The sequence below is a fragment of the Chaetodon trifascialis genome, chromosome 3, assembly GCF_039877785.1.
Source record: "Chaetodon trifascialis isolate fChaTrf1 chromosome 3, fChaTrf1.hap1, whole genome shotgun sequence".
Taxonomy (NCBI): Eukaryota; Metazoa; Chordata; class Actinopteri; order Chaetodontiformes; family Chaetodontidae; genus Chaetodon; species Chaetodon trifascialis.
The window spans coordinates 2,033,086-2,057,148 of record NC_092058.1 but is presented as its reverse complement, the minus strand read 5'-3'; the positions used below and the strand labels follow the sequence as shown (position 1 = coordinate 2,057,148).

Genomic DNA, 24,063 nt, shown 5'->3' with positions numbered 1-24,063 from the left:
TTGAAGTAGAATTACCACACAGTGTGTATTTGTACTGCGTGTGCTACAGAGTGCGGCCGTGTGAGAGCTCAGATGTTTCTGGACATGTTGCTGCAGTTTGTAGAGCAGTCAGATGTGGGAAGGACGGTTTGCTGCAGAGAGGATGAAGAGCACACAGTCTGCATCGTGGGGGGCATCATCGTACGGGTCAACAGAGAGGCCAAAAAGGAGGAAGGCAGTAAAAGTGAGACCCCGTTTACACTTAGGGAAAACGCATGTTTTCCATGCGGTTTGGGCACATAGAGATGGACTCAGGGACTGGTTTCCAGCGTTTATTTTTGTCTGCAGAAGAAACAACATATATAGTTTGACCTTCGGTCCACCGTCTGCACCTCAGCTCCATCAGCAATGCAGAACAGCACTGTGTGGGCTAATGTGTCTACTAACAATCTGCATGAATGAAATAAAATTGTTACACCCATCGCAGGTCACTAGCACCAGAAATAACGATTAGCCATGAGGTATAGAAAAGTATTTATTTATTACCAGTAAACTCGGCTTTACAATTATGTTCGATAAGCCATTGTCACACTTAATCTTCTTGCGGTTAATCCCCAGTCAGACTAACCCAGGCAGGGGCTGGAATATGTGAAAACACACCTTTTCACCCTGTTAACAAGGCTTGTACACGGAATAAATACACTCCAATCCCAAGCTTAAATCGAAGATTTACACACATGCAAAAACAGTTACACTACAGAAGGGTAAACACACCGTAAGCCTGCCGTGACCACCCGACTGGGATCGACCCATTAAAGATAAGTGTTTGAATGGGGGAAACAAGCCGAACAAAGAAAATCAGACAAACAAACGAAAAACAAAGAAAAATAAAGAACTAGTCCGCCCCAGGGGCAATACCCAGCTCTTTTGCCCGCTACCGGCACACTTGCCGAGGCGGACTAGACAGAACAAAAAAAAAAAAACAAAAAAGAAAATAAAACTAACAAAAACCGTCTCACGGCAAGAGCAGCAAATGGACCACTGATGCCCTGCGGAGGAACAAACACCAATCAACAATTTATTAACCAAACAAAAATACATCTTTAATTTCGACCACATGTTAAAAACTACATAACTAAAACTTTAAAATACCTGGTACGTCGATCTATTTCGACATCAACTACCAGCCGCCTTTAACCCAGCAGGGATTGAAACAGGTCTGAAATACACAGACACAGTAAATACAACATATGTTCAAACTAAACAATATAAGACATATAAAAAACACAGAAAGAAAAGCCTACCACTTATTCCTGCACGCCAGCTTTCCCTGCATACCGGCGTGGAATGAGGTGTGCACCAGCCTCACTCCGCCTGAACACCTGCTGCCACCTGTGTTCCTCCTGCAGGTAGCCCTTTATCGCTGCCGTGACTAATTAACACACCTCCCCCTTTCCTACTCTATGCCACCCACCACAATTACATTTAAATATGTAATTCATACAACATACAAATTGCTTTTTAAATTCATTCTTTTTAAAGTCATCTCAAAGACTGCTGGAACATATAAAGTTTGACATGAATTATCTTGCTGTATGGTGGCGCGGCAGGTAGTGTGCGTGTCTCACAGCAAGAAGGTTGTCGGTACAATCCCTGGACAGGGCCTTTCTGTGCGAAGTTTGCATGTTCTTCCCGTGCATGCGTGGGTTCTCTCCGGGTACTCCGGCTTCCTCCCACAGACCAACAACATGCTCATTAGGTTAATTGGTGACTCTAAAATTGTCCCTAGGTGTGAGTGAGAGTGTGAATGGTTGCCTGCCTTGTGTGTTGCCCTGCGATCAACTGGCGCCCGGTTCAGGGTGTACCCCATAGACATAATATACGTCTATGGTGTACCCTGCCTCTCGCCCAATGACAGCTCCGGCTTTGTGAATAACGTCACGTGACGGCAAACCAACTACTGGATGTGGGTGTCAGACACAGTGAGGGTCACGTGGGGGCGACTTGTGGGACGACGTTGCGCGGAAAGTTTGAATTTCTTTCATTCACTCGCTGTCTTATGTGATTTAATCTGCTGGTGTTATTGTTGTTACTGAGAGGGTTTGGAGGGGAATTGCTTGTGCAGATATCGACCAACGGCCTGTATAGGTCCGGACCGATATTCTCGCGGCGTTCCACTCGGACTCAATCAGAAGGAGGATTGTTTCCCTTTCGACAGTTAGCTAGTTGAGTGTGAGTGAAAGTGTGTGGTGAGTGGTGTGTGACGTTGTAGGGTAACAGTAGCTATGGCTACTGAAGAGGGTGGAGGGGTTGAGGGAGGTGGGTGGCAAAAAGTAGGGAAAGGAAGCCAAAAGAGAGGAGTGTCAAAGGAAAGGCCAGAGATAACAGAGGCAGGAGTAGAAAATAAACAGAGGAGAACTGGAAACGAGAATTCTGAAGAACTGGTCGTGTTATTCAGAGTTAAAGGCCAGAAACCAGGAGAGGGAGGATTTAGAGTTTTAAACCTCCTTAAAGTCACTACTGCTCTAGAGAGCCAAATAGGGAAAGAATTTCAGGCCAAGATTCTGTCAAACGGGATACTGAGAGTTTGCTGTGCAAACCAAAAACAGTATGACAGCACTAAAGATGTGGGAAAACTAGTGATGAAAGTTGAGAGAATGGTTCCCAATGACAAAAGGGGACCCAAAGGCATGATTTATGGAGTGTACGGTGGACTGTCTGAACAGGAAATCTTGGACAATATTAAAGGAGGAAGTGTGGTTGAAGTTGTGCGTTTTAAAAGTAAGGAGGGAGTCGACTCCCCGGTGCTGCTGACGTTTGCAGGCAGTGTGCTGCCAGAGGTTGTGTACCTGGGAAGTATGGCTTACCGTGTAAGAGAATACGTTAAGCCACCATTGCGCTGTTTCAATTGTCAACGGTTTGGACGCACAGCCAGTGCCTGTCGGGGCAAACGCAGATGTGCAAAGTGTGGGCAGGACCATGAAATAAAAGTATGCAAGACAGTGACCCCCAGGTGCTGTAATTGTGGGGGGGAACATATGACAGCATTTCAGGGCTGTGAACATTTTATCCAAGCCAAGCAGATGCAGCTCAATAGAGATCAAAATAAAGTGTCATATGTGGAGGCAGTTAAACATGCTGGTGGAGAGCTTGGAGCTCAGAATATAAAGATGAGCAACCCAGTGCTGAGGAGCCAGCAGGCATTCCCAGCCCTCCCAGTGTTGCCCCCTGATGCGCTTGTTTTGAGCAGAGATGCTTTTCTGGCGTTTATTGCAGATGTGCTGGTTGGAGCTAAGTCAGCAACAAGGAGATCAGATGTGATAAAGGTCGTAGTTGGGGCAGCTGATCGCTTCCTGGGCGTAAAGCAGATTTCTCCTGAAAAACTCCATGGTTATATGTCAGAGAAACAGCAGTTAGATAGCTCACAGACGTCGAGGTCTGAAAGTATGGAGGTGCAGGTCGAAAGCAATGATGCTGTGGACTAGCATTTTCATGTTTTACATTCTTCAGTGGAACGCCCGGAGTTTAATTGCTAATGGTCAGGAATTAAAAAGATTTGTAGATGAATTTAAGGTTAAACCAGAGTTAATATGTGTCCAGGAGACATGGTTAAAACCATGCCTAGATTTTGTCATTCCAGGGTATGTGTGTCTGAGAAGAGACAGGTCTGATAGGTCAGGTGGGGGCTGCGCAACCTTTATTAGATCAGGAATTCAGTGCAAGAGAATTAGCTTGAACAATGATTTAGAGTGTATAGTTGTGGAAGTGTGGACAAGTAATACGCCTATAACAGTTGTAAATTTTTATAATCCCTGTAAACATTTGGTTTTGTCTGAATTTGACAATTTAATGGAATGTGTTAATGGTCCTGTTATCTGGGTAGGGGACTTCAACTCCCACAACCTGCTATGGGGAAGTGATAACAAAGATAGAAATGGAATAGTCATGGAAGAATTTGTGGAAAAGTACAATTTGACAGTCATTAATGATGGTAGGCCAACTAGATTTGATATTGTTAGAAATAAATGTAGTCATATTGATCTGTCTCTGGTGTCTTCAAACTTAGCCAGAATTGGAGAATGGGATGTGATTGACAGATACACACTGGGTAGTGATCACTTTCCAATTCTATGTAAATTTGGGCAAAAATTGAGAATAGAAATGGAAGAGAGTGTGGCCAGATATAAATTCTCTCTTGCTAAATGAGATGAATTTCAGGGAGAAGCCACAAATTTATTAGAAGAGGTTGACTCAGAGGGCTCCATTGATGACTGGAATGAATCCCTTGGTTTGATGATTCACAAGGCTGCTCTCTTCTCAATTCCTGTGAGGCAGAATCTCAAACCTCACAAGCTGGTTCCATGGTGGAATCAAGAATGTAATATTGCTGTCAGGAATAGAAACAAAGCTTATAGAAAGTTAAGAAAATGTCCAATGTTGTGCTACACAGTTGAGTATAAGAGGTTAAGAGCGGTGGCAAGGAGAGTAATTAAGAATGCAAAAAAGCACAGTTGGCGGAGGTTTTGTGAAACCCTTGGACCAGAGACTCCTGTTAGACATCTGTGGACAGCAGTACGCAAAATGTCTGGACTTTATAAAAAAAGCTCAATCCCAGTCTTACAGAAGGGAGAGGTGGAGGCAGTCTCCAATCAAGAAAAAGCTGACATGTTTGTGGATGTTTTTCAAGCAGTCCACAGCTCAAAGAATAAAAGAACTGAAAAAGGTTGTAAAAGGGCAGAATTGATGTCAATCAATCAGTGGAAGTTGGAAAACAATTTAGAGAATGACAATCCAATTAATTTGTTTTTTAATGTGAAGGAATTGAGGGAAGCCATTAGATCAGGAGCTAATACCACTCCTGGGAGAGATGGGCTGTCATATGAAATGTTTAAACATCTGGATTATTGGGTTCTTGATGAAATATTGTCTTTATTCAATTTTGTATGGGCAGAGGGATATCTACCAGCTGAATGGAAACATGCAGTTATAATTCCTATTCTCAAGCCAGGCAAGGATGCGTCAGATCCTGGTTCTTATCGGCCAATAGCTTTAACATCAGTGCTCTGTAAAATTATGGAACGAATGGTAACTAATAGGTTAGTGTACTTTCTAGAAAGCAAAGGGCTTTTTGTCACATATCAGAATGGGTTTAGAAATGGGAGATCAACTATGGAGTCTGTGGCAGTTTTAGATCACGACATTAAAAAAGCGTTTAATAATAAAGAGGTAGTTGTGAGTGTATTTTTGGATATTGAGAAAGTGTATGATTCCTTATGGAAGGAAGGGCTTTTGATTAAAATCTATGACCTGGGAGTGAGAGGACGAATGTTCAATTGGATTAAGGATTTTTTAATGAAAAGAACTATTCAAGTGCGAGTGGGGGGAAAAATTTCAAAGACTGTTGGAATAGATAATGGTACACCACAAGGAAGTGTAATCAGTCCTGTTTTATTTAATATAATGATAAATGATATATTTATGAATATTGGGAGAGGATTTGGACAGTCTCTATTTGCAGATGACGGTGCCATTTGGAAGAGAGGAAGGAATGTGGAATTCACTGTAAAACAAGTCCAAAGAGCCTTAGATTTAGTGGAGGACTGGGCAGACAAATGGGGCTTTAAGATCTCACCCACAAAATCCAAATATATGATTTTTGGTTTTAAACTGAAGCCTCCAAGCATTGGGTTATCCATGCATGGGTCCCCATTAGAGAGGGTTAAAAACTTCAAGTTCTTAGGTCTTTGGTTTGATGAACGCATGACTTGGACAGTTCATATCACAAGAATGTTAACAAAATGTGAAAAAGTGATAAATGTCATGAGAAGCTTAGCAGGGTGTGACTGGGGGGCAGAGAGAGGGTCCATGCAGTTGATTTATCAAGCAATGATAAGATCTGTCCTTGACTACGGCTGTTTTGTTTATGGATCAGCTGCTAAGTCTGTGCTGAGCAAGTTAGATGTCCTGCAGGCCAAGGCATTAAGGCTGTGTTGTGGAGCCTTTAAAACTTCTCCTGTCCCTGCGCTGCTTTTGGAAATGGGGGAAATGCCCTTGCAGTTAAGGCGCACAAAACTGGGGCTGCAGTATTGGGCAAAAGTAAATGGCTTCCCTCAATCCTTCCCTGCTAGGTGTTTGTTGCAAGAGTTCTTTGATTTTGGTTGCAGAGTCCGGCACAGGACTTTCCTTGATGATATTAGTAAGTATGCCAAAACACAGGGATTAGGACAAGACGGTATAGCAATATGTTTGAGCTGGTCACCTGTGCCACCTTGGCTATTTCAAGAGGTGGATATCAACTTGACATTCCTAAATCAAAAATCAAATGAAGGCATAGGCCTTAAAGTAGACCATCTACTGAACATAGAGGAAAGAAATTATCTTAAAATTTTTACTGATGGATCTGTGGATCCTGAGAGCGGTATTTGGAGTATTTGTGGAACAGCTTGGATATGGATTTAACAAAAGAATCACTAATAAGAGCTCTGTGTTCACTGCAGAATTATTAGCAATCCTGTGGGCATTGTGGTGGTTAGAGGATTTAAACATGTCCAGAGTACTGATATGCTCCGATTCGGTAGCCGCTCTCATGGCGTTGAGGGGTGGCAAATCAATCGCTCGCCCTGAGATAGTAATTGAAATTCTGTCTGTTCTATTCAGAGCTGGGAAGGCTGGGTGTGAGGTCAAGTTTTGCTGGGTTCCTGGGCATGCAGGGATACAGGGGAATGAGATAGCAGACCTATTAGCAAAAGCAACCCTCAAGAAAGGAGAGATTGATGTGAAGAATTCTATGGGAAGAGTTGAAATGAGAGCGAAAATTAAAGAGTGTGTGGAGAATGAATGGCAAAGAGAATGGGAAGGAGAAAGCAAGGGAAGACACTATTTCTCTTTTCACCCCAAAATTAAAAAAGTAATTTATTGTCAAGGAAATCGGAAAGACTCTGTTAAAATGTGTAGATTAAGATTGGGGCACTGTGGATTAAACAGCGACTTGTACATAATTGGGAAACATAGTACTGGGCTATGTGAGTGTGGACACCCTGAGACTGTGAAACATATTTTGCTTGAATGTAGTCTCTATTGTGCTGAGAGGAGAGATTTATTTAAATCCTTAACAGATTTGGGATTAGTTTCATTTTCTGTTAGAACGTTATTTGGCTTCCATAACAATCATCAGCAGATTGAGACAACAATTTTACAGTTCCTGCGTGATACAAGATTGTACGGGAGAATATGAAATAAGACTGTGATTCACGGACTAACCTGTGGAAGGCAGTAATACGCCTTGGAGCGTCGAAACTGCCAAGAAACAAAAGAAGAAGAAGAGGAGACACAGTGAGGAGAAAGTTGTGAGTGTTAGCGTTGAATGTACAGTTCAGGTCGCAGTTATCCGTAAAAAAAGGTCTGTAGCTTCTCAAGACCAACGTGAAGTTCCTGTGTTGTTTCCCGACAGCTGGATAAGTGAAGCTTGTTCGTCCTGAAGCCAAAATAACTTCATCCCGAGAGGAAAACAAATATCGAGTGCAGCCGTGCTAGCTTTCCCCACTGGAAGCTAACAGGAAAAGGCGAGCTTCAGCGTACAGCTATCAGAGGTTAAGTTAGCAAACGTTAGCTAAGTTAGAATTAGCGAGCTGTTAGCAGCACACATGATGTTTGGTCGTAGAGTTTCGCCTCTGGGGCTTCTTTCAATGTTTGTCTTTCTGCTGACTTTGGCGGAAAGAGTCACCGGACAACAACACGGTAAGTGAGCAAGTGGCGTTAGCTAACAGCTAACAGGGTTAGCTGCCTAGCTTGTTTACACTCTTCAAACTGTTGGTAGTAGCTAAGTCTCACCAGAAAGATCAGCACAGCAACTTCACGACCTAATAATGAGCACTGATGCGCGGTTTCATCTGATCCCTCAGGACAGGTGATTTTTGATAAACTCTGTTATCGTCTGTTGATGTCTGTCGTCGTAGTTTGGGAGCTGTTCAGTAACTACAGTGACGTTAAAAGGACGCTCAGCTGTTCATTTAGATTTGTTTTCATGCCTGCTGGAGAGTTGTGGAGGCATTAAGAAATGCTTTTTGTTCTTTTTGTGTAGTTTTGCTGCTGTCAGTCCGTCATCTTCAGCCACTGTGTGTGAATGTTGTTGGAGGAAGGGGTCAGTCTTATGTTCCCTCATTTCTGGGACATTTTCACAATTAGGTCTTGTGTTCCTACATTTTCATTTAAATTCATGAATGAATGAGTAATTTAATTTTGATCAGCAGCTGCAGAAATCATCACAATCATTACAAGAAAAAATAAAATAGGCTGATCGAAAAGGGTTTTCGGCTGAAGCAGAGCTTATAGATGCTGAACCCTTGTTTTCATTTCCTGTCAGACAAACAAAACCAGAGAAGTACAAATACGCATACGGTATATACATGTAATACAATCACATGCTACATATATGCATATACATACATACACACACGCACACGTACCTGCATACATATATATGTACACACGCACATGTACCCACAAACATAAATATGTACATACATAATGTACCTACGTAACTTATGTGTCTACCCACAAACAAATATCAAACAAAACAGAAAAAAGGAATCTTATAATATTCTATACTTTTCAAATATGTTATTTTTAAATTTAGTTTCTTAATGGACAGCACTTTTACTCTCTTTAATGTCCACTGGTAAACTATTCCACACTTCCATCTGTAGTCCATTGCGACTGGATGACAGGTTGGGTGTAATAAGGAGAAAAGGGATAAAATCTGACTCAAATTTATGAAAAAGGGAAATGTGGGAACATAACACCCTGCTGGAGGAAGACATATTAACTCATATTGATGGTTTTGGTGTATTACCAACGTTCACTGAGCAGTGCAGTCACTGTCACCATGCTGAGTCTTTGCTGCTTGTTTCTGTGCTGAAATTGATCAAATTCAGTATTTATCTGTAGGTACTGATGAACATTTTTTAATCATTGTCAGTAATTATTAGCCATGTTATTAGGCCATAAATAACTTAAAGCTCCTCCAGCAGTCAGAGGTCATGTGTGCTCTGCTGTCTGATGGTCACTGCTCTGACAGTTTTTATGCAGTAATTTAAAGCATTTCTGCAAACTGTGTTCAAAAACTGCACGTGCACTGCAGTGCTGTGATAATAACGCAAGTTATAAGTTTTAGGAGACTGGCAGCAGGTCCTCGCAGAGTCTGTTGATTCCAGTGGGAGAAGTGAGCACGAGCACAGATTATGACAGTGTTTCACACCATAGCCACCAAAGTAAATATTGGAGCCATTTTTCACAAGCCCCATATCATCTGTACTCTGACACTGCAATGATATTTTCAGGATGAAATGAGGAGAAATGAACTTTGTGACCTTCCTCTGTCTCAGCAACACATTCCCATCAGGTGTGGCGTTTATTAACCGGGCAGGTAAAACAAGCAGCGACATATGACGCAGGCGTCCGATTTGTACTGAATCTCCTGATTTGTTGTTCTGATACGGTCAAGCAGTGGTGCATCAGTAACATGTTGGAGTTAAAAATGCCAACTTTACTGATGGAGAAGATCCTGCAGGCAGAGATGCACATCATGAGCGGGATGCATCATCTGCTGTATATATATCTATGAATGAGTTCAGCCACATGACATGAGAAAATGAAGCTGTGTTTTCAAGTTATCACCTAAATGAAGCTTAATTTAACATCCTCAGTTGGTGCCAGTGATGTGAATCTTTGGGTTCTGTGAATGAATGAAGGAAGCTTCATTAGTTTGTCAGTAATGAGAGAACAAAACACTTTCCAGATTAATACTGTACGATCAAAATGAATTTAATGTGAATGACACTGTATTTACGACACCATCAGTTTACTGAGATTTGCACTGCTCATTTCAAACGTAATGTATTGATGTTGTTACGAACCCGCGGCTCAAAGGTTCACAGCAAAAGGAGTCCGCACACCGATGTTAGGCAACAAAACATTTCTTTAACTACACATAACACAACCTAAACTGTGTGAATGTTACTCATCAGTGGTGTAGAGCGGTGCATGTGTGAGTGGTAAATAAAACTCAAAACAACCTGCATTTGCTCATGGCTGCCAGAACGAAAAAGAGAGGGCCTCTAAGATGGACGCCCTATTTATGTCATCCAGCTCCACCAGACGGCCTGGAAGACGCTTGAAGGCTACAGAGAGGTAAAAACATAAGGGAGGGTTAGAGAGAGGCCGTCACAATGTCTTATCCAGCGAGAGTTGTGACGTCCCCACAATTCACCGTCATGGACAAACAAAGAAAATGTCTAAACGTTTGGTGTGAAGGTTCGGATGGTGGCCTGTATGCAGCATCAGTGACGAGACAGTCGCACACCTGCAGAAGTGATGAACTGCACTGCTTGTGGTGATTCGTAGAGACGGTAACAGATGTTTTGTACTCGCTCCTGTGCTGCAAAACACTGAGCCTCTGTAACACCAGCACTGCATGCATGGAAAGTTAGCGTGCAGCTCTGCACTGATGCAGTGCTCACAGCTTTAAATGCCTTCAGTGAACGCTCAATGATTTCTGTTTGTTTCACACAAACAAAACAAAGACTGCTTGGTTTGAAGTATTTAGATTTCACCTGAAAGTCGTCTGTCTGTAATATTCTCAGTGAAGTGAGATGTGTTTCTGTTGTGTTGCCTCATTGGCTGTTTGGGAAGAGGAAGCTCTTCAAAACCTTTTCTCTGTCAGCATGAAGGCGGATGACAGTGTGAGCGTCTGAGCGTCTGTCTGTCTGTCTGTTTGTCTGTCTGCCTGCCTGCCTGCCTGTCTGTCTGTCTGTCTGCCTGCCTGCCTGCCTGCCTGCCTGCCTGCCTGCCTGCCTGCCTGCCTGCCTGTCTGTCTGTCTGTCTGTCACAGACTGTTTTATTGAAGGTTTCTGCTCAGGGAGAAAATCTCAGTGATGTGATGTGGACGAACATTTAAGACAGGCAGCATTCGGAGCAGCAAACAGCCAAAAATGTTCTGTTAAACTGATTTTCAGCGTTTGTGTTTGAGCTTTTGATTTGTGCTGGAAAAAGAAGGCTGCTTGTCTTTTTGCTGTCTGGAGTGAAAGATATTTGTGGCATTTTTTTCTTTTTAGTTGAAGAAACCAATATTGTGCCTAAAGACAGAAAAAGAGCTGATCTGCAAACAAGTCAAAATGGATCCCAAAGCACAGACAGATTCACACAGTCTAATCGATTCTGATCCTTTTATTGAGCTTTAATGTCAAAACTTGCAACGTGCAGACGTTTAGTCTTTGCTGTCTGTGTTGAACAATAATTCATAATAATCCTTCAGTTTGACTCTTTTGAACTTTTCACCAACACTGAGTGTCAATCAGTGTTTGACCAGCAGGTGCACCAGGTGACCGACTACCTGAATTCAGTTCAAAATTTCATAATTCAAGTTTGTTTCTTATCGTCGTTCATGCAGATACAGAGTACACAGCTGAACGAGGTGTTGTTCAAGGTGCTGCTACACAAATAAGAACAAGAATCATAGAAGTAACAAATAAAATAGGACATGTATAAAATAGAAGTATTAAAGAAATACTGTAAGTTGTAAAACTGTAATACATACAATAGAAAGCTGTGTTTAAAGTAAAGCCACTAACCTCAGTGGTGATGGTGGTCGGGTGTAGAGTGTCTCTCGTTTACTGTGTTCATGTGCAGGGACAGAATCATTTAACAGATGTGAACAATTTACATGACAGTAAATGATGTCTGATCAGTGCCTCAGTGATGAACGTCTGCAGGAAAGTAAATTTCCACCCAGTTTAAAACTCGACTGGCCTCTTCTCCTGGAACAACCTGCAGAACGTTTCTTTTTCTTTATTAATGTGTTTTGTCCTGCAGTGAGTCCAGATTGTTGCTCTGATATTGTCATCGTTGTGATAGGATGTCTGCTCGTGATGTGCACTCAGCCTCAAACTGAAGCTTTATTTCTCACCGAAGGAGGCCGAGCCTGAATGTTAGTTTTAGTGTTCAGTGTTTTCTGTTTGGACATCTCTCTCTGATGACTTGGCAGTTTAGAGCCTTCAAACTCAGACTTCATCTGTATTCAATAGTTTCGCTGTCTTGAAAGTCATTCAGCAGTTAAACTGGGTTTGCAGACATAAATAAAGTTTGTGAATTTGTCTGTGAATAATCTGCCTATGAACCAGTGCGCTTGTGCTCTGCTGTTTCAGAGTAACTGAGGCGTAATCTGACTTTCTGTCGTCACCTGACTGTTCTCTGATTAAAATGTTCTTCATCTTTCAGGGCCAGGTGTCAAAGTGGTCGCAGTAGAGGGAGGTGATGCCATTCTGCCCTGTTCCCTCAGCACCAAGCAGAACATCCAACCAGAGCTCTTTGACTGGAAGAAGGACGGTCAAGAGGTCTTCCTGTATGATGCAGGCATCCATTACAATAATGGACGAACAGGTCAGGATGAGCAGTTCAAAGGTCGCGTCTCTCATTTTGAGGAAGACCTGAAGCACGGCAACGCCTCCATCATCATCAGAGCTGCAAAGATGACTGACAGCGGAAACTACACCTGTGCTTTTCCACACCTTCAGCCGTCTGCACAAACGGTCCACGTCGAGCTCGTGGTTGGTGAGTGCATTTTTAAACAGTCAGTCTTAATGTGGGTGAAGGTGTCCAGCCGTCACTGTGGGTCAGGTGCATTTAGTCGTCTGTTTAAACCACTGACGATAAGAAGGGCTTTTAATGATTCATCACAAAATCAACACTGAACTCATCCAAGATGTTGATGAAAGACTTGAGGAACTGCTTCATTAGTAGAGCTGCAGTGTTTTGTGCACGTACCTGACACGTATCTCCGACAGGTGTGGATAAAGTAACAGACACCTGACGAGATGACAGTGCAGGGACGTTTAGGGATGCACGATCTGATATCGGTATTGGTCATCGTGACAATGGGCCTGATACATAGGGGCCGATCTATTCAGTCTAATGCTATGCTATAGGCGCTGTGAGTGGCATCATGCACAAGCAACACACAGTGCTGAAGCTCACATGACACACACACCCCTGCACTTAGAAATGCTGAATTAAATAAATATTTTTATTTGTACGAATTTATGTGTCATTTATGAGATCAGAGCCCGTCCCCACCCCAACCACTGCCAAAATCTCACTCTGAACTCAGTTCAAAACTCGAGAGCCCTGCAACCAACTTAATCAAGCACCTGTATTTTTTTTTACATGTTGTTTGACCAAGCTAGAGAAGCTACTGGTTTGAGATTGTTGTACTGGTGCATAGATATTACATAAATAGTTAACTCAGTACATTTATATCTGTTTGTTTAAAAAAAAAAAAAATAGGAAAGAAATGTTTCAAGTCAAGTCTGATGCACAAAAGAATGATTCCAGTCTTTTCCAGGCAATTCAGTGCTGTTTTTCTGGATCGGTATCGGCCAATTACTAAACCTCAGATATTGGTTTCGTATCGGAGGAGAAAAAGCAGATCGGTGCATCCCTACTCACGTTAAACTCATATTGAGACTCAGAATTAGTTTGTTCTCTTGCTGGACACGAGTGGTCGTGAGTGTGGAGACTTCTTTGTTGGCCCTTCACTTTATACTTTCACAGTGTTTGACTGTTTATTCAGGAGCAACAGTGTGACCTCTATGCAGGCCTGAGGTTGAATTATTTTTACAAATTCACTGGGGCCAAAGCCAATGGTGCAGCACCAGGCTAACGACATGCGACAGGTTCATGGTGTCTCTCGTGTGCTGTGCAGTAAATAATGTTCCTGTTTGTCTTTCAGATCGTACCTTAAAGGACCGATCAGGAGAAACCTCAGGTGAGTGATGGTGTGTCGGATGTCTACATCTGCAACGTGTGCTACAAGCGAGGCCTTCACAGTAACTGACCGTTTGATGTGTTGTGGTCACAGTGTTCAGGCAGAGAGGGTGACTGAGAGAAGAGAGCTGCCATCTACAGGCCAGCTTAGCAAACTACACGTTAGTTTGTCACTGACCTCCAGTCTGAACACTTCAGTCAAGCTTTGAGGTGGTTCTCAGGAGCCATAAGGGTCCACCTATGTTATTTAATTCATTCATGGAATTTTGTATTGAATCAGGCAGTCTGAGTGAGATTAAGATGTGTTTTCCAAGAGACCCGAGGACAAGAAACGTTCACAAGAACACAGTCAGCAAACAGAAACGACAACAGACGAGTATTCGTTAATGCCTGAGTCACACGTTAATGTCAGGCGTGAACCATCACGGCAGAAGTTAAACTGAACATTAAGACATCTGATCTCTGATGTTTAGATTCAGTATGCATGTTTGCAGACATGCAGTCGATCTGCAGCGCTCTCCATTTAAAGACCGATTAGGAGAAACAGGCGCTGAATCCTGATTCTGACGATCTCTGAACTCCACATCTGCAGCGTTGGTCAGCAAAGTTCACTCTGATCTCCTTCATGTTGGTGTGAGTCCACCGGCCCACACATGGCTCCACATTTCCTTCACTGACCCCTCCGCTGTTTCACGGAGGCTGTCGTTACCAAACCGCCACCAGTGGTGTTGTTTGACCGATCGCTCGATGCCGACGCAGCGTCGGAGCTTCAGGCGTTGCTGTGTTTCCTCTTTGAGATGCCGGTTTTGTGTCTAAAGTGTGAAGGCGTGACAGAGCTGTAGCACACACTGCAGATGTAGAAATCAGTGACATCATCAGTCGGACTGGCGTCTGATCTCTCCTGATTGGTCTTCAGGTACGACTCTGTGGGTCACAGCGCGAACGCCACGTCAGCCAATGACTGCCATTTAAAATGACCTTCACCCAAAAGATGCTTTTCATGTGATACAAGAAACGTTTCTGTGATTCAGAATTCAGTTTGTCAGAAAAGAACAAACATTATTATTGTTATTGTTAAAGTTCCAGAAACTTGTTGTTTATTAAAGTTGTTTATTATTGTTTCAGCATCATTTTTGAATTTGTTTAGATCAAAGTCAAAGACATATTTTCAGAAACTCTCTGTGTCCAGACTGTTTTCACTGCTCATTAATTACCAAATAACATTTCACCATAGAAAGAGACAGCCAAACGTTGTGTCTGAAGTCTCGTCTCGTCCATCTTTTGTTTGTGCTCACAGGTGCGTCTCCAAAGCCGTCCATCTCAATACTCGATCAAACAAAGGACTGGTCGCTGCTGCAGTGTGAAGTTCAAGGTGCGTCTCCTAAACCTAAAGTGGAGTGGAAGGACAGCGCTGGAAACCTCCTCCCTGCTGAGGAGCTGCAGGCCTCCTCCAGAGGAGACCGTCACTACATCACCGTCCTCACCACCGTCACCAAGACTGACCGCGTCCGCTGCGTCGTCACACAGGAGGAAATCCACCATCAGACTGAAGCTGAGACCTACGTGTTCATCAGTGGTGAGATTCCTTTCAGTCATCTCATTTGTTCCTGTGTTGATCATTTGGTTTTGTGTCGTCTGCGACATGCAGAGACATTTTGACTGTTACATTCAGCTTTTTGTCTTATTTCCAGGGAGTCTGTGTGAGGACCTGTCCAACAAAGTGGACATTGGATGGTTGTTGCTTGCAGGCGTTTTGGGAGCTGTAATTCTTGTTGCAGTTCTGTTTGTTCTTGTGGCCACAAAGTGCATCACAATACGCCGTAATAAAGGTAAGTTTGTATGATGGACTCTGTCATCTCTTCCTTAGAGTGCAGACATCGACACAACGTCCACCGTCACCATCTCCTGTCCAGACGTGACAGTTGTTTGTGTTTTGTTGGTGTTTACATGAAGCTTCTGCTTCTAAAACTGATCCATTAAATGAAAAGTTAAGAAAACAGTCATCACTCTGATCAGAAATGATGACCACGTTTCATTTTCACACTGATTCACTTCATTAAAAGAAACTAAAAGGCTCTTCTCGATGTTAATTTGTGCCTTTTAAACCAGTTCCTGGTTCTACAGTGTGTGAGTGGACCACCACAGTCATTTCTTCATCACCTGGAAGTTGCTTTATGTAAAATATGCTTTTCTTTTGTTTCCTGCAGGTTCTTCTCAGCAGAGCAAAGATTCTCCTTCAACAGATCCTGTGAAGTTACAGATGTTGTGATGGAAGGGAGTGTGTAAAGTAAAACTCACCGCTCAATCCCCCGCCGCCTCCACCCTCAACTTTCCTCACAGCCGATCACTTTGCTTCCTTCTTCACTGATAAAGTTTCGATCATCAGCAACCAGTTCCCTGAGCCTGACCAGCTCAGTAGGATACCAGCAAACAGCCTCACTCTGCTCATTTTCCCACGTCACAGAGGAGCAAGTCTCCAACCTTTTGCTCGACTCTCGCCGCACCACCTGTTCACTGGACCCTGTACCCTCTGACCCCCTGCAAGCCATCTCGCCCACACTTATCCCTGCTGCCCCACTGCTTTAACACAAGCCTGAGTAACCCCACTGCTAAAGAAACCTATACTCGACCCAGCTCAGGTTGGAAATTACGGGCCAGTTTCTCTCCTCAATTTCCTTTCCACGACTCTTGAGACCCAGCCAATCCGGTTTCAAACACAGACACTCTACAGACCCAGCTCTTATTTGTGGAAAGACTACGATCAGCTAGGGCTACTGGTCTATCCTCTGTTCTACTATTGCTCAACCTATGGGCTGCCTGGTTGTCCACGGGGGTACATCAAGGGTCAGTGCTTGGACCCCTTCTCTTTTTAATATACACCACCGCACTTGGTGCAGTCATCCACTCACGTGACTCTCATGTAATTCATATACTGACGATACCCAGCTCCTCCTTTGTTCCTGTCAGATGACCCACTGTCCTGGCATGGATATCGACATATCTTGAATGCCTTGCACCTTCAGCTTAACCAGTCAAAGAGTGAGCTCCCTGTCATCCCAGCTGGTCCCTCCATACAACAACAGGTCAGTATCCAGCTTGACTCGGGTCTGCTCACTCTCGCAAAATCTGCCAGAACCTTGGGTGTCATGATTGATGACCAGCTAACCTTCAAAGAGCATGTGGCCTCTGTTGCTTGGTCATGCCGATTTGCCCTGTACAACATCAGGAAGATCAGACCTTACCTGTCTGAGCATGCAACACAACTCCTAGTAGAAGCGCTGGTACTATCACGCCTCGACTATTGTAATTCCTTATTGGCAGGACTTCCAGTATGCCCATTAAGACCCTTGCAGATGATGCAGAATGCAGCGGCTTGCCTGGTATTTAACCAGCCTGGAGCGCATGTCACTCCACTGTTCATATCCCTCCACTGGCTCCCAGTTGCTGCCCACATCAAGTATAAGTCCTTGATGCTCACCTACAAAATTGCCACCAAACCCGCTACGACCTACCTGAACTCCATCGTTCAGGTTTATACTCCCTCCTGCTCACTCCGCTCTGCCCAGGAACGGCGCCTGGTGTTGCCAGCTCCAAAAGGCCCTAAGTCTCTAGCTGGACTCGTTCCACCACTGGGAACCATAGAAGGAACGAGTTACCAAACTGCATTCGTTCTGCAGAGTCCCTCACGATCTTCAGACAAAGACTAAAGACTAAAGCTCTTTACTGAACACTGTGTTCTCTGTATGCACTGTTCTCTCTCTGCACTCTAAGGGCACTTACTCTTGTTCTCTCCCATCTAGAACGTTGCTATGTATGAAAAGTGTGTGTGTTTTGCAGGGGGTGGGCAAGGAGGTCAGCTGGAGTGTACTTGTACTTGCTGCATAGTGGGGACATGTTGGCTGATGTCACAATGTCAGAGACTGTTTGAGGGTCAAGACTTGGTTTTAGGAGTAATGTTCGAATGAGATTTTGGGTAAGGGGGAGCGAGAGGGAATGCATTATGTCTGAGTGTCCTCACAAAGATGGAAGTACAAGCACACACCCCAGTCCACGTGTTGAAGTGTTTTTGGGGGCTGAACACCAAAGTGTTCCTGTGCCATCAGGTGTGTCTGTGGATGGCTGTTTCTGTAAAGCATTAGAGGTCAGTATGACGAGAGAAGCCAAGCACAGTCCATCTACTGCCATCCACGACATCTCTGTGAAACTTCATCCATTGTTGGTTAAACTTACAGACCAAATTCTTCCTAACGAACATTAAGTTTCACAAAGATGGTTTTTATTCCAGAGCTTTTAAAATGGATGAACTGTGTACAGTTTTTAATGTCATTGTTTTTGTAATTTAACTTGTATTATTCTGTTTCATTGTCTCATTATGTGCTTTTTCTATTTTTCACTCTGTCGACCTTCAGAGTTCAGAAGTGAACTTTGTTGTTGTTGTTGTTCAGGACTTTATGGCAGCGTAACAAATGAGATGCAGCTTCAAACAAAGCAACAAAACCAGTAAACGGTATGATAAATAATGAGAACAGAGAACCCCCACAGTGAACAGATAGCACTAAGGTCATTACAAGAAGTTGTTTCAGTGATCATGTTGATCGTTTCAAATCTGAATGTTGAGCTCTAAAAGCTCCTGGAGCCAAAAAAGGACAGATGTCCTGAATCATCAGGTCCCCTGTCAGACCAGCAGACGTCTGGTCCTCAGGCTTCCATCAGCAGCTACAGTGCAGCTACAGCAGATCAGGAAGCTTGTAGCTGAACCACACTGTGCCTTAAAACAGCCTCAAAAAGCTAAATACTGCAGCTCAAAGGACACCTTTGAGAACAGAAGCAATAAAGGAAGAAATTCTTCAGATCAGACGGTTAGAAACGTACGATTCCCAAGTGAAGGCAAAGGACATCTGTCCTTCGTCACGTGGACTCCAAAGAAAAGCTGAAGATAATCACACTGCTTTTAGTCGTCAAAGAACGTTGTTACTCAGATTCCTCGCTGAACTTTTATCTAAGACTTAACTTTATTGATCTGAATTTGAGGAATTCTTTTGTTGCAGCAGCAGGTTAAACAGACATATAAACATAGAATATATACAATAAAGAAGAATAAACACAAGAGAAAATAATGTATATAAGCATAGAATAAGAGCAATTCTATCTGAAAATATGTAAATATGTTCAACAGTTTGTTACCTTTTTTTTTTTACTGAAATGCTGAATAATGTACAGTATTTGTGAAATAAAGCTGAACATGAAAAATGGTGTGACCAGATGCTTTTATTTTGAAGGAAATGATTATTGGCCTGATGCATCACTTGTTTTTCCAGACTTCAAATCTGACTGAAAGCTTGAAGACAAACTGATTTCAGTTGAATAAAATGCACCAACTCAATAGAAACAAGTTCTTAAAGTCACTTCATGTGTATTTTATGAGGAATACAACAAAACAAATACAAATAATCACCTGAAACTGAAACTGAATCCTCCAATCACTGGACTCAAAAAGACACCAATATTTGAGAAATGCTAAATAATCCAGTGTGTCGCTGAACATGAAGCCGGTGTCACGTCCTCTCTGAGTGTCTTTATGTCAAACTGAAGACGTTTGTCTCAGTTGTTGCTGATAATCACTTTCTGTTCATTCTTATTGTGTTAATACACCAGAAAGCCGAATGATGAAGTCCATTTTTTTTTACTTTGGACCTTTTGGTTGGGAGTGGTGGAGGTACTCAGGTCCTTTACTCGAGTATAAGTACAACATTAAAAGTACTCCAATATAAGTAAAGGTCCTGCATCGAAAACCTCACTTAGTAAAACAAGTCATTTAAAGACATCAGCCATATTTCAGTACATTTTATAGACGAATAAATTTGAAAAAAAAAAAAAGTTGCACACCGTACCTGCACAGAGTTGAGGTCGTGGATTCCAGAGAAGAGGAGTCTTGATCATCACCATCATGACAAGAAACATGTCCAAAGTGGACTTCAAAGTCTTCAGGAGATCCATCAAAGAAGTCTGACCTGTCACTCAACAACTGGTCTGCATCTTCATTTGAAGCTTCCTGTTTGTGGATTGATGACGTCATCAGACGCAGGACCTTCAGGTTCTTCTGTCTGTTGAGAAGGAAAAGGAAAAGCGGGATGATCACCTGAGCTTTGTCTCTCACACACACACACACACACACACACACACACACACACACACACACACACACACACACACACACACACACACACACACACACACACACACACACACACACACACACACACACACACACACACACACACAACCTGCAGTCAGTGAGCACCTGTGGACAGTTTGGAAAAAAGGTGTTTTATCATCAGTTGCCTTAATTTGTCACTTCTTTAAGTAATAATGTTTTTATTTGTATTCCTTCATATTAACACACACATTAGCACTGACACTCGTACTGATATTGACTTCGTCTCCAGTCCTCGTCTCACTGTCCACAGCTGTCATGAGGTCATCAGGACTGATCAGCACGCAGCGATCAATGCAGTGTTGTAGGGACTCAAAGTGACCACTGGAGGGCAGTACATGCTCTGATCATCTCAGAGTCCACATCAGTTCGTTCAGAAAGAACAAAATCACTTGTGAAATCAGTTTTTATGACAGTCAAATGAATTTTATGTTCACACATAGTGTCACTATGAGACTGATGAGCAGTCCTGTTAAAATAATGTCTGAATGTCAGGATGAATGTCAGCGTTATTGTCAGTGTTGTAGTTACTGACCGTGACCACTGGAGGGCACACTAACAGCTCAGTTCCATGCAGATGAACATGAAGCCTGAATGTTTGTGTTGAAGACGTCACTGCTGGCATCAGTGTGAGTCACTGCAGTCATTCATGCAGTTCTGAGGACATTTAACTATTCAGTCATTTAAAAGAACCAACAACAACATGTCATCTGTTAACGAAGATGACATCATTTCACCATCAGATGGCGCCAAACATGCTATGAAAGGAGTAGTTCAACAGGTACTAATACACACTGCAGAAATACTCAGTACAATTTACCAGCTGTTATTATTTTATCTTCCATGTTATTTTACACCGTACAGCATGAAGCCTCACAGGAAACCTTTCCTAAAGATGGAGGTTCAGTTTTCTTCAGCTGTCAAACTGATTTTAATAACTTTTCACATGTTTTTTAGTGTTTTCTGTAGCAGCCTCTGTGCAGCTGAACATGAGGGAGTAAAAAATAACAAACAAGGTAATTCTTTATTCTGGGAGCCTGAAATCGTTCATTTTCTTAAGTTTCCTGGAAAGAACAATAAAACTTGATACAACTTAAATAGAGAATGTATTTGAGTGAAAAGCTCTGTTTAATGTCAAATTAATATTCATTCAGCTCTGCAAACATTATCTCTAGATGTTCAACTGTGTTTGCATGGAGGTTGTTTTTGTCCACGTCTGCTGAGCACCATTTCAATGACTCTCCAGGTTTCTCCAGCACTTCATTTGAATTCATTCATTAGAAATGTGCCAATCAAACTCTCTGAATTCCCTTCATTAGTACCAAACTGCAGAGTTCATTTGCAGAAATGTCACTGAAATGATTTAATTTGATTTATTTGGAAAACTATTGACCCATCAAAGCAAATGTTAGATATAAAACAAATGTTGGACTGGATTTGGTTGGCAGACACTCAGGATTACAACAGTCTGATCAAGAGGACAAGAAGAAGAGGAGCCAGCTCCTGACCTCGTGGGCCCCGGGGCCCCTGGGCCTGTGACTGGGAGGCCCGCTCAGTATCCATCCATGACCACAAAGCACAGTCAGAGAACACTGAGTTTAAAGTGTTTCATTTGCTCAGAAAGACCTTAAAATAAAGAGTTTGGTGCCTTTTTACTGCTCACTTGAGGGTCTTCAAACCAGCAGATGTCTATAAAATGTGAGGGATATTTGGACTGTGAAGTATTACCAGGAATATCTCATCTTTCATTCCATCAACACTCCTGAATGAAGTCCACAGAATCTACAGTTCAGGAGGACGAAACACATCGTGGCTTTAAAAAGCTGCTTGTGTCGCTAACACAGTGTGCCGATGAGAGAAGGGCTGAAGCTTTTGTGCTTTTGGAGAAAAGTTATCGTGTGATGAAGCGTGTTGAACTGGAAACATTTTGACTTTGTCAGGCTGAAGATGCTGAGAGTCATCACTGAACGCTGGCGATGCCTCCGGATGACCCTGATGTTCTCCGTGGGTCAACAGTACGTCTGGGTGTTGAAAGGGAAAGCAGACATGCAGGCGAGCGAAGCCTGAGCAGAACAAAGCTAATAATTCCTGCTGGACTGCCATCAGCCGTGTTTAAAGAGCAGCTCCACGGGGATCACTTCCTGCTTCCCAACAAACACGTCATTACTCACAATGACCTTCTGAGCATTTTCTCAGTAGACTGACGCAACAAGTGTTTGTTCCAGATCTTTCTTTCAATCTTTCTTTATAAGAATATTTTCACTGCAAGTGAAAGGATTTTTGGTGTTCCTCACCAAATACAGTTTCTTTGTCTACGTCGCTGTAACATGCGGCCTCAGAATATAAGCGGTTGGTGAACAGTTACAGTGGCTTGAAAAGTTTTCATACTCCTTGAACTTTTCCACATTTTGTCACAAAGTGGCACATGATTGTGAAGTACAAAGAAAATTATACATGATTTAATTTTTTTTTTTTTTTTTTACAAATAAAAACTGTGCTGTGTGCAAAAGTATTCAGCCCCCCTGAGTCAATACACTGTGGAACCACCTTTTGCTGATATTACAGCTGCAAGTCTTTTGGGGTATGTCTGTACCAGCTTTGCACATCTGGAGACTGAAATTTTTGCCCATTCTTCTTTGCAAAACAGCTCAAGCTCAGTCAGATTAGGTGGAGAGCGTTTGTGAACGGCAGTTTTCAGATCTTTCCACAGAGTCTCGACTGGATTTCGGTCTGGACTTTGACTGGGCCATTCTAACTCATGAATATGTTTTGAACCATTCCCTTGTAGCCCTGGCTTTATGTTGAGGGTCGTCGTCCTGCTGGAAGGTGAACCTCCGCCCCAGTCTCAAGTCTTTTGCAGACCCCAACAGGTCTTCTTCCAAGACTGTCCTGTATTTGGCTCCATCCATCTTCCCTGTCCCTGCTGAAGAGAAGCACCCCCAGAGCATGATGCTGCCCCCACCATGTTTGACAGTGGGGATGGTGTTCAGAGTGCTGTGCAGTGTTGACCAGAGCACCTTCTTCCATGTTTTCTGTGTCTCTCACACGGCTTCTGGCAAACTGCAAACAGGACTTCTTATGGTTTCCTTTTAACAATGCTTTCTTCTTGCCACTCTTCCATAAAGGCCAGATTTGTGCAGAGCACGTCCAATAGTTGTCCTGTGGACAGATTCCCCCACCTGAGCTGTGGATCTCTGCAGTTCGTCACCACGGGCCTCTTGGCTGCATCTCTGATCAGTGCTCTCCTTGTTCGGCCTGTAAGTTTAGGTGGACGGCTGTGTCTTGGTGGTTTGCAGTTGTGCCACTCTTTCTATTTCTGGATGATGGATTGAACAGTGCTCCAAGAGATGTTCAAATCTTGGGAAATCTATTCATAGTCTAACCCTGCTTTAAACCTCTCCACAACCTCTCCCCAATATTCTCTTAATAAAGCTCTGAGGCCGTCACAGAGCAGCTGTATTTGTACTGAGGTTAGATTACACACAGGTCGACTCTATTTAGTCATGAGGTCAACATTCGATCATTCATCAGGCAACTTCTGAAGGCGGCTGGTTGCACTCAGAGAAAAGGGGCTGAATACTTTTGCACACTGCACTTTTCAGTTTCTTATTTGTTAAAAAAAAAAAAAAAAAAAAAAATCATGTATAATTCTCTTTGTACTTCACAATCGTGTGCCACTTTGTGTTGGTCTGTCACATAAAATTACAATAAAATATATTTATGTTTTTGGCCGTAACGTGACAAAATGTGGAAAAGTTCAAGGAGTATGAAAACTTTTCAAACCACCGTACAGTTAGAATAAGCACTGGTTAAGCATTAGGACCTGAACTATGACACCCTGGTGACACCCCCACCCCTGAAATGGATCCATCCATCCATGTAATGTCAGAGGTCAAACAGGAAATAATCAAATGAAATCAAGACAGAAAGAGCAGAGTTCAAATCAAAAATATGGATAAAGGTGGAGCAGAAAAAAGAGAGACGAGACTAAATCTAGAGGCTGCTGCTGCAAAAGGTTTCAACACATTTATTATTCAACAGTAACGTTACTG

At 42.8% G+C, this 24,063-nt stretch overlaps 1 protein-coding gene across 3 annotated transcripts; it reads left to right on the top strand.

The window, feature by feature from the left end:
- Positions 1–7,280: 7,280 nt before the first annotated feature.
- Positions 7,281–19,042, top strand: LOC139350815 (butyrophilin-like protein 10). Of its 3 annotated transcripts, XM_070992426.1 has the most exons (6): positions 7,281–7,716; positions 12,253–12,585; positions 13,763–13,798; positions 15,095–15,373; positions 15,489–15,626; positions 16,005–19,042. In XM_070992426.1, the coding sequence occupies exons 1-6, from the start codon at positions 7,623–7,625 to the stop codon at positions 16,064–16,066; spliced, it is 942 nt and encodes a 313-aa protein (XP_070848527.1). In that variant the 5' UTR covers positions 7,281–7,622; the 3' UTR covers positions 16,067–19,042. The 3 variants fall into 3 exon arrangements, with proteins under 3 accessions (XP_070848527.1, XP_070848535.1, XP_070848544.1); XM_070992434.1 differs by lacking the exon at positions 13,763–13,798 and having other exon boundaries at positions 7,288–7,716; positions 16,005–19,036; XM_070992443.1 differs by lacking the exons at positions 13,763–13,798; positions 16,005–19,042 and having other exon boundaries at positions 7,319–7,716; positions 15,489–15,739.
- The last annotated feature ends 5,021 nt before the right edge of the window (positions 19,043–24,063 follow it).

What these genes read in the sequence shown, in the direction of transcription:
- LOC139350815 (XM_070992426.1), top strand. Translation starts at nt 7,623, where the DNA reads ATGATGTTTGGTCGTAGAGTTTCGCCTCTGGGGCTTCTTTCAATGTTT. An exon ending in AGTCACCGGACAACAACACG is followed by an intron (nt 7,717 to 12,252) that starts GTAAGTGAGCAA and finishes TTCATCTTTCAG; the next exon opens with GGCCAGGTGTCAAAGTGGTC. An exon ending in GACCTACGTGTTCATCAGTG is followed by an intron (nt 15,374 to 15,488) that starts GTGAGATTCCTT and finishes TCTTATTTCCAG; the next exon opens with GGAGTCTGTGTGAGGACCTG.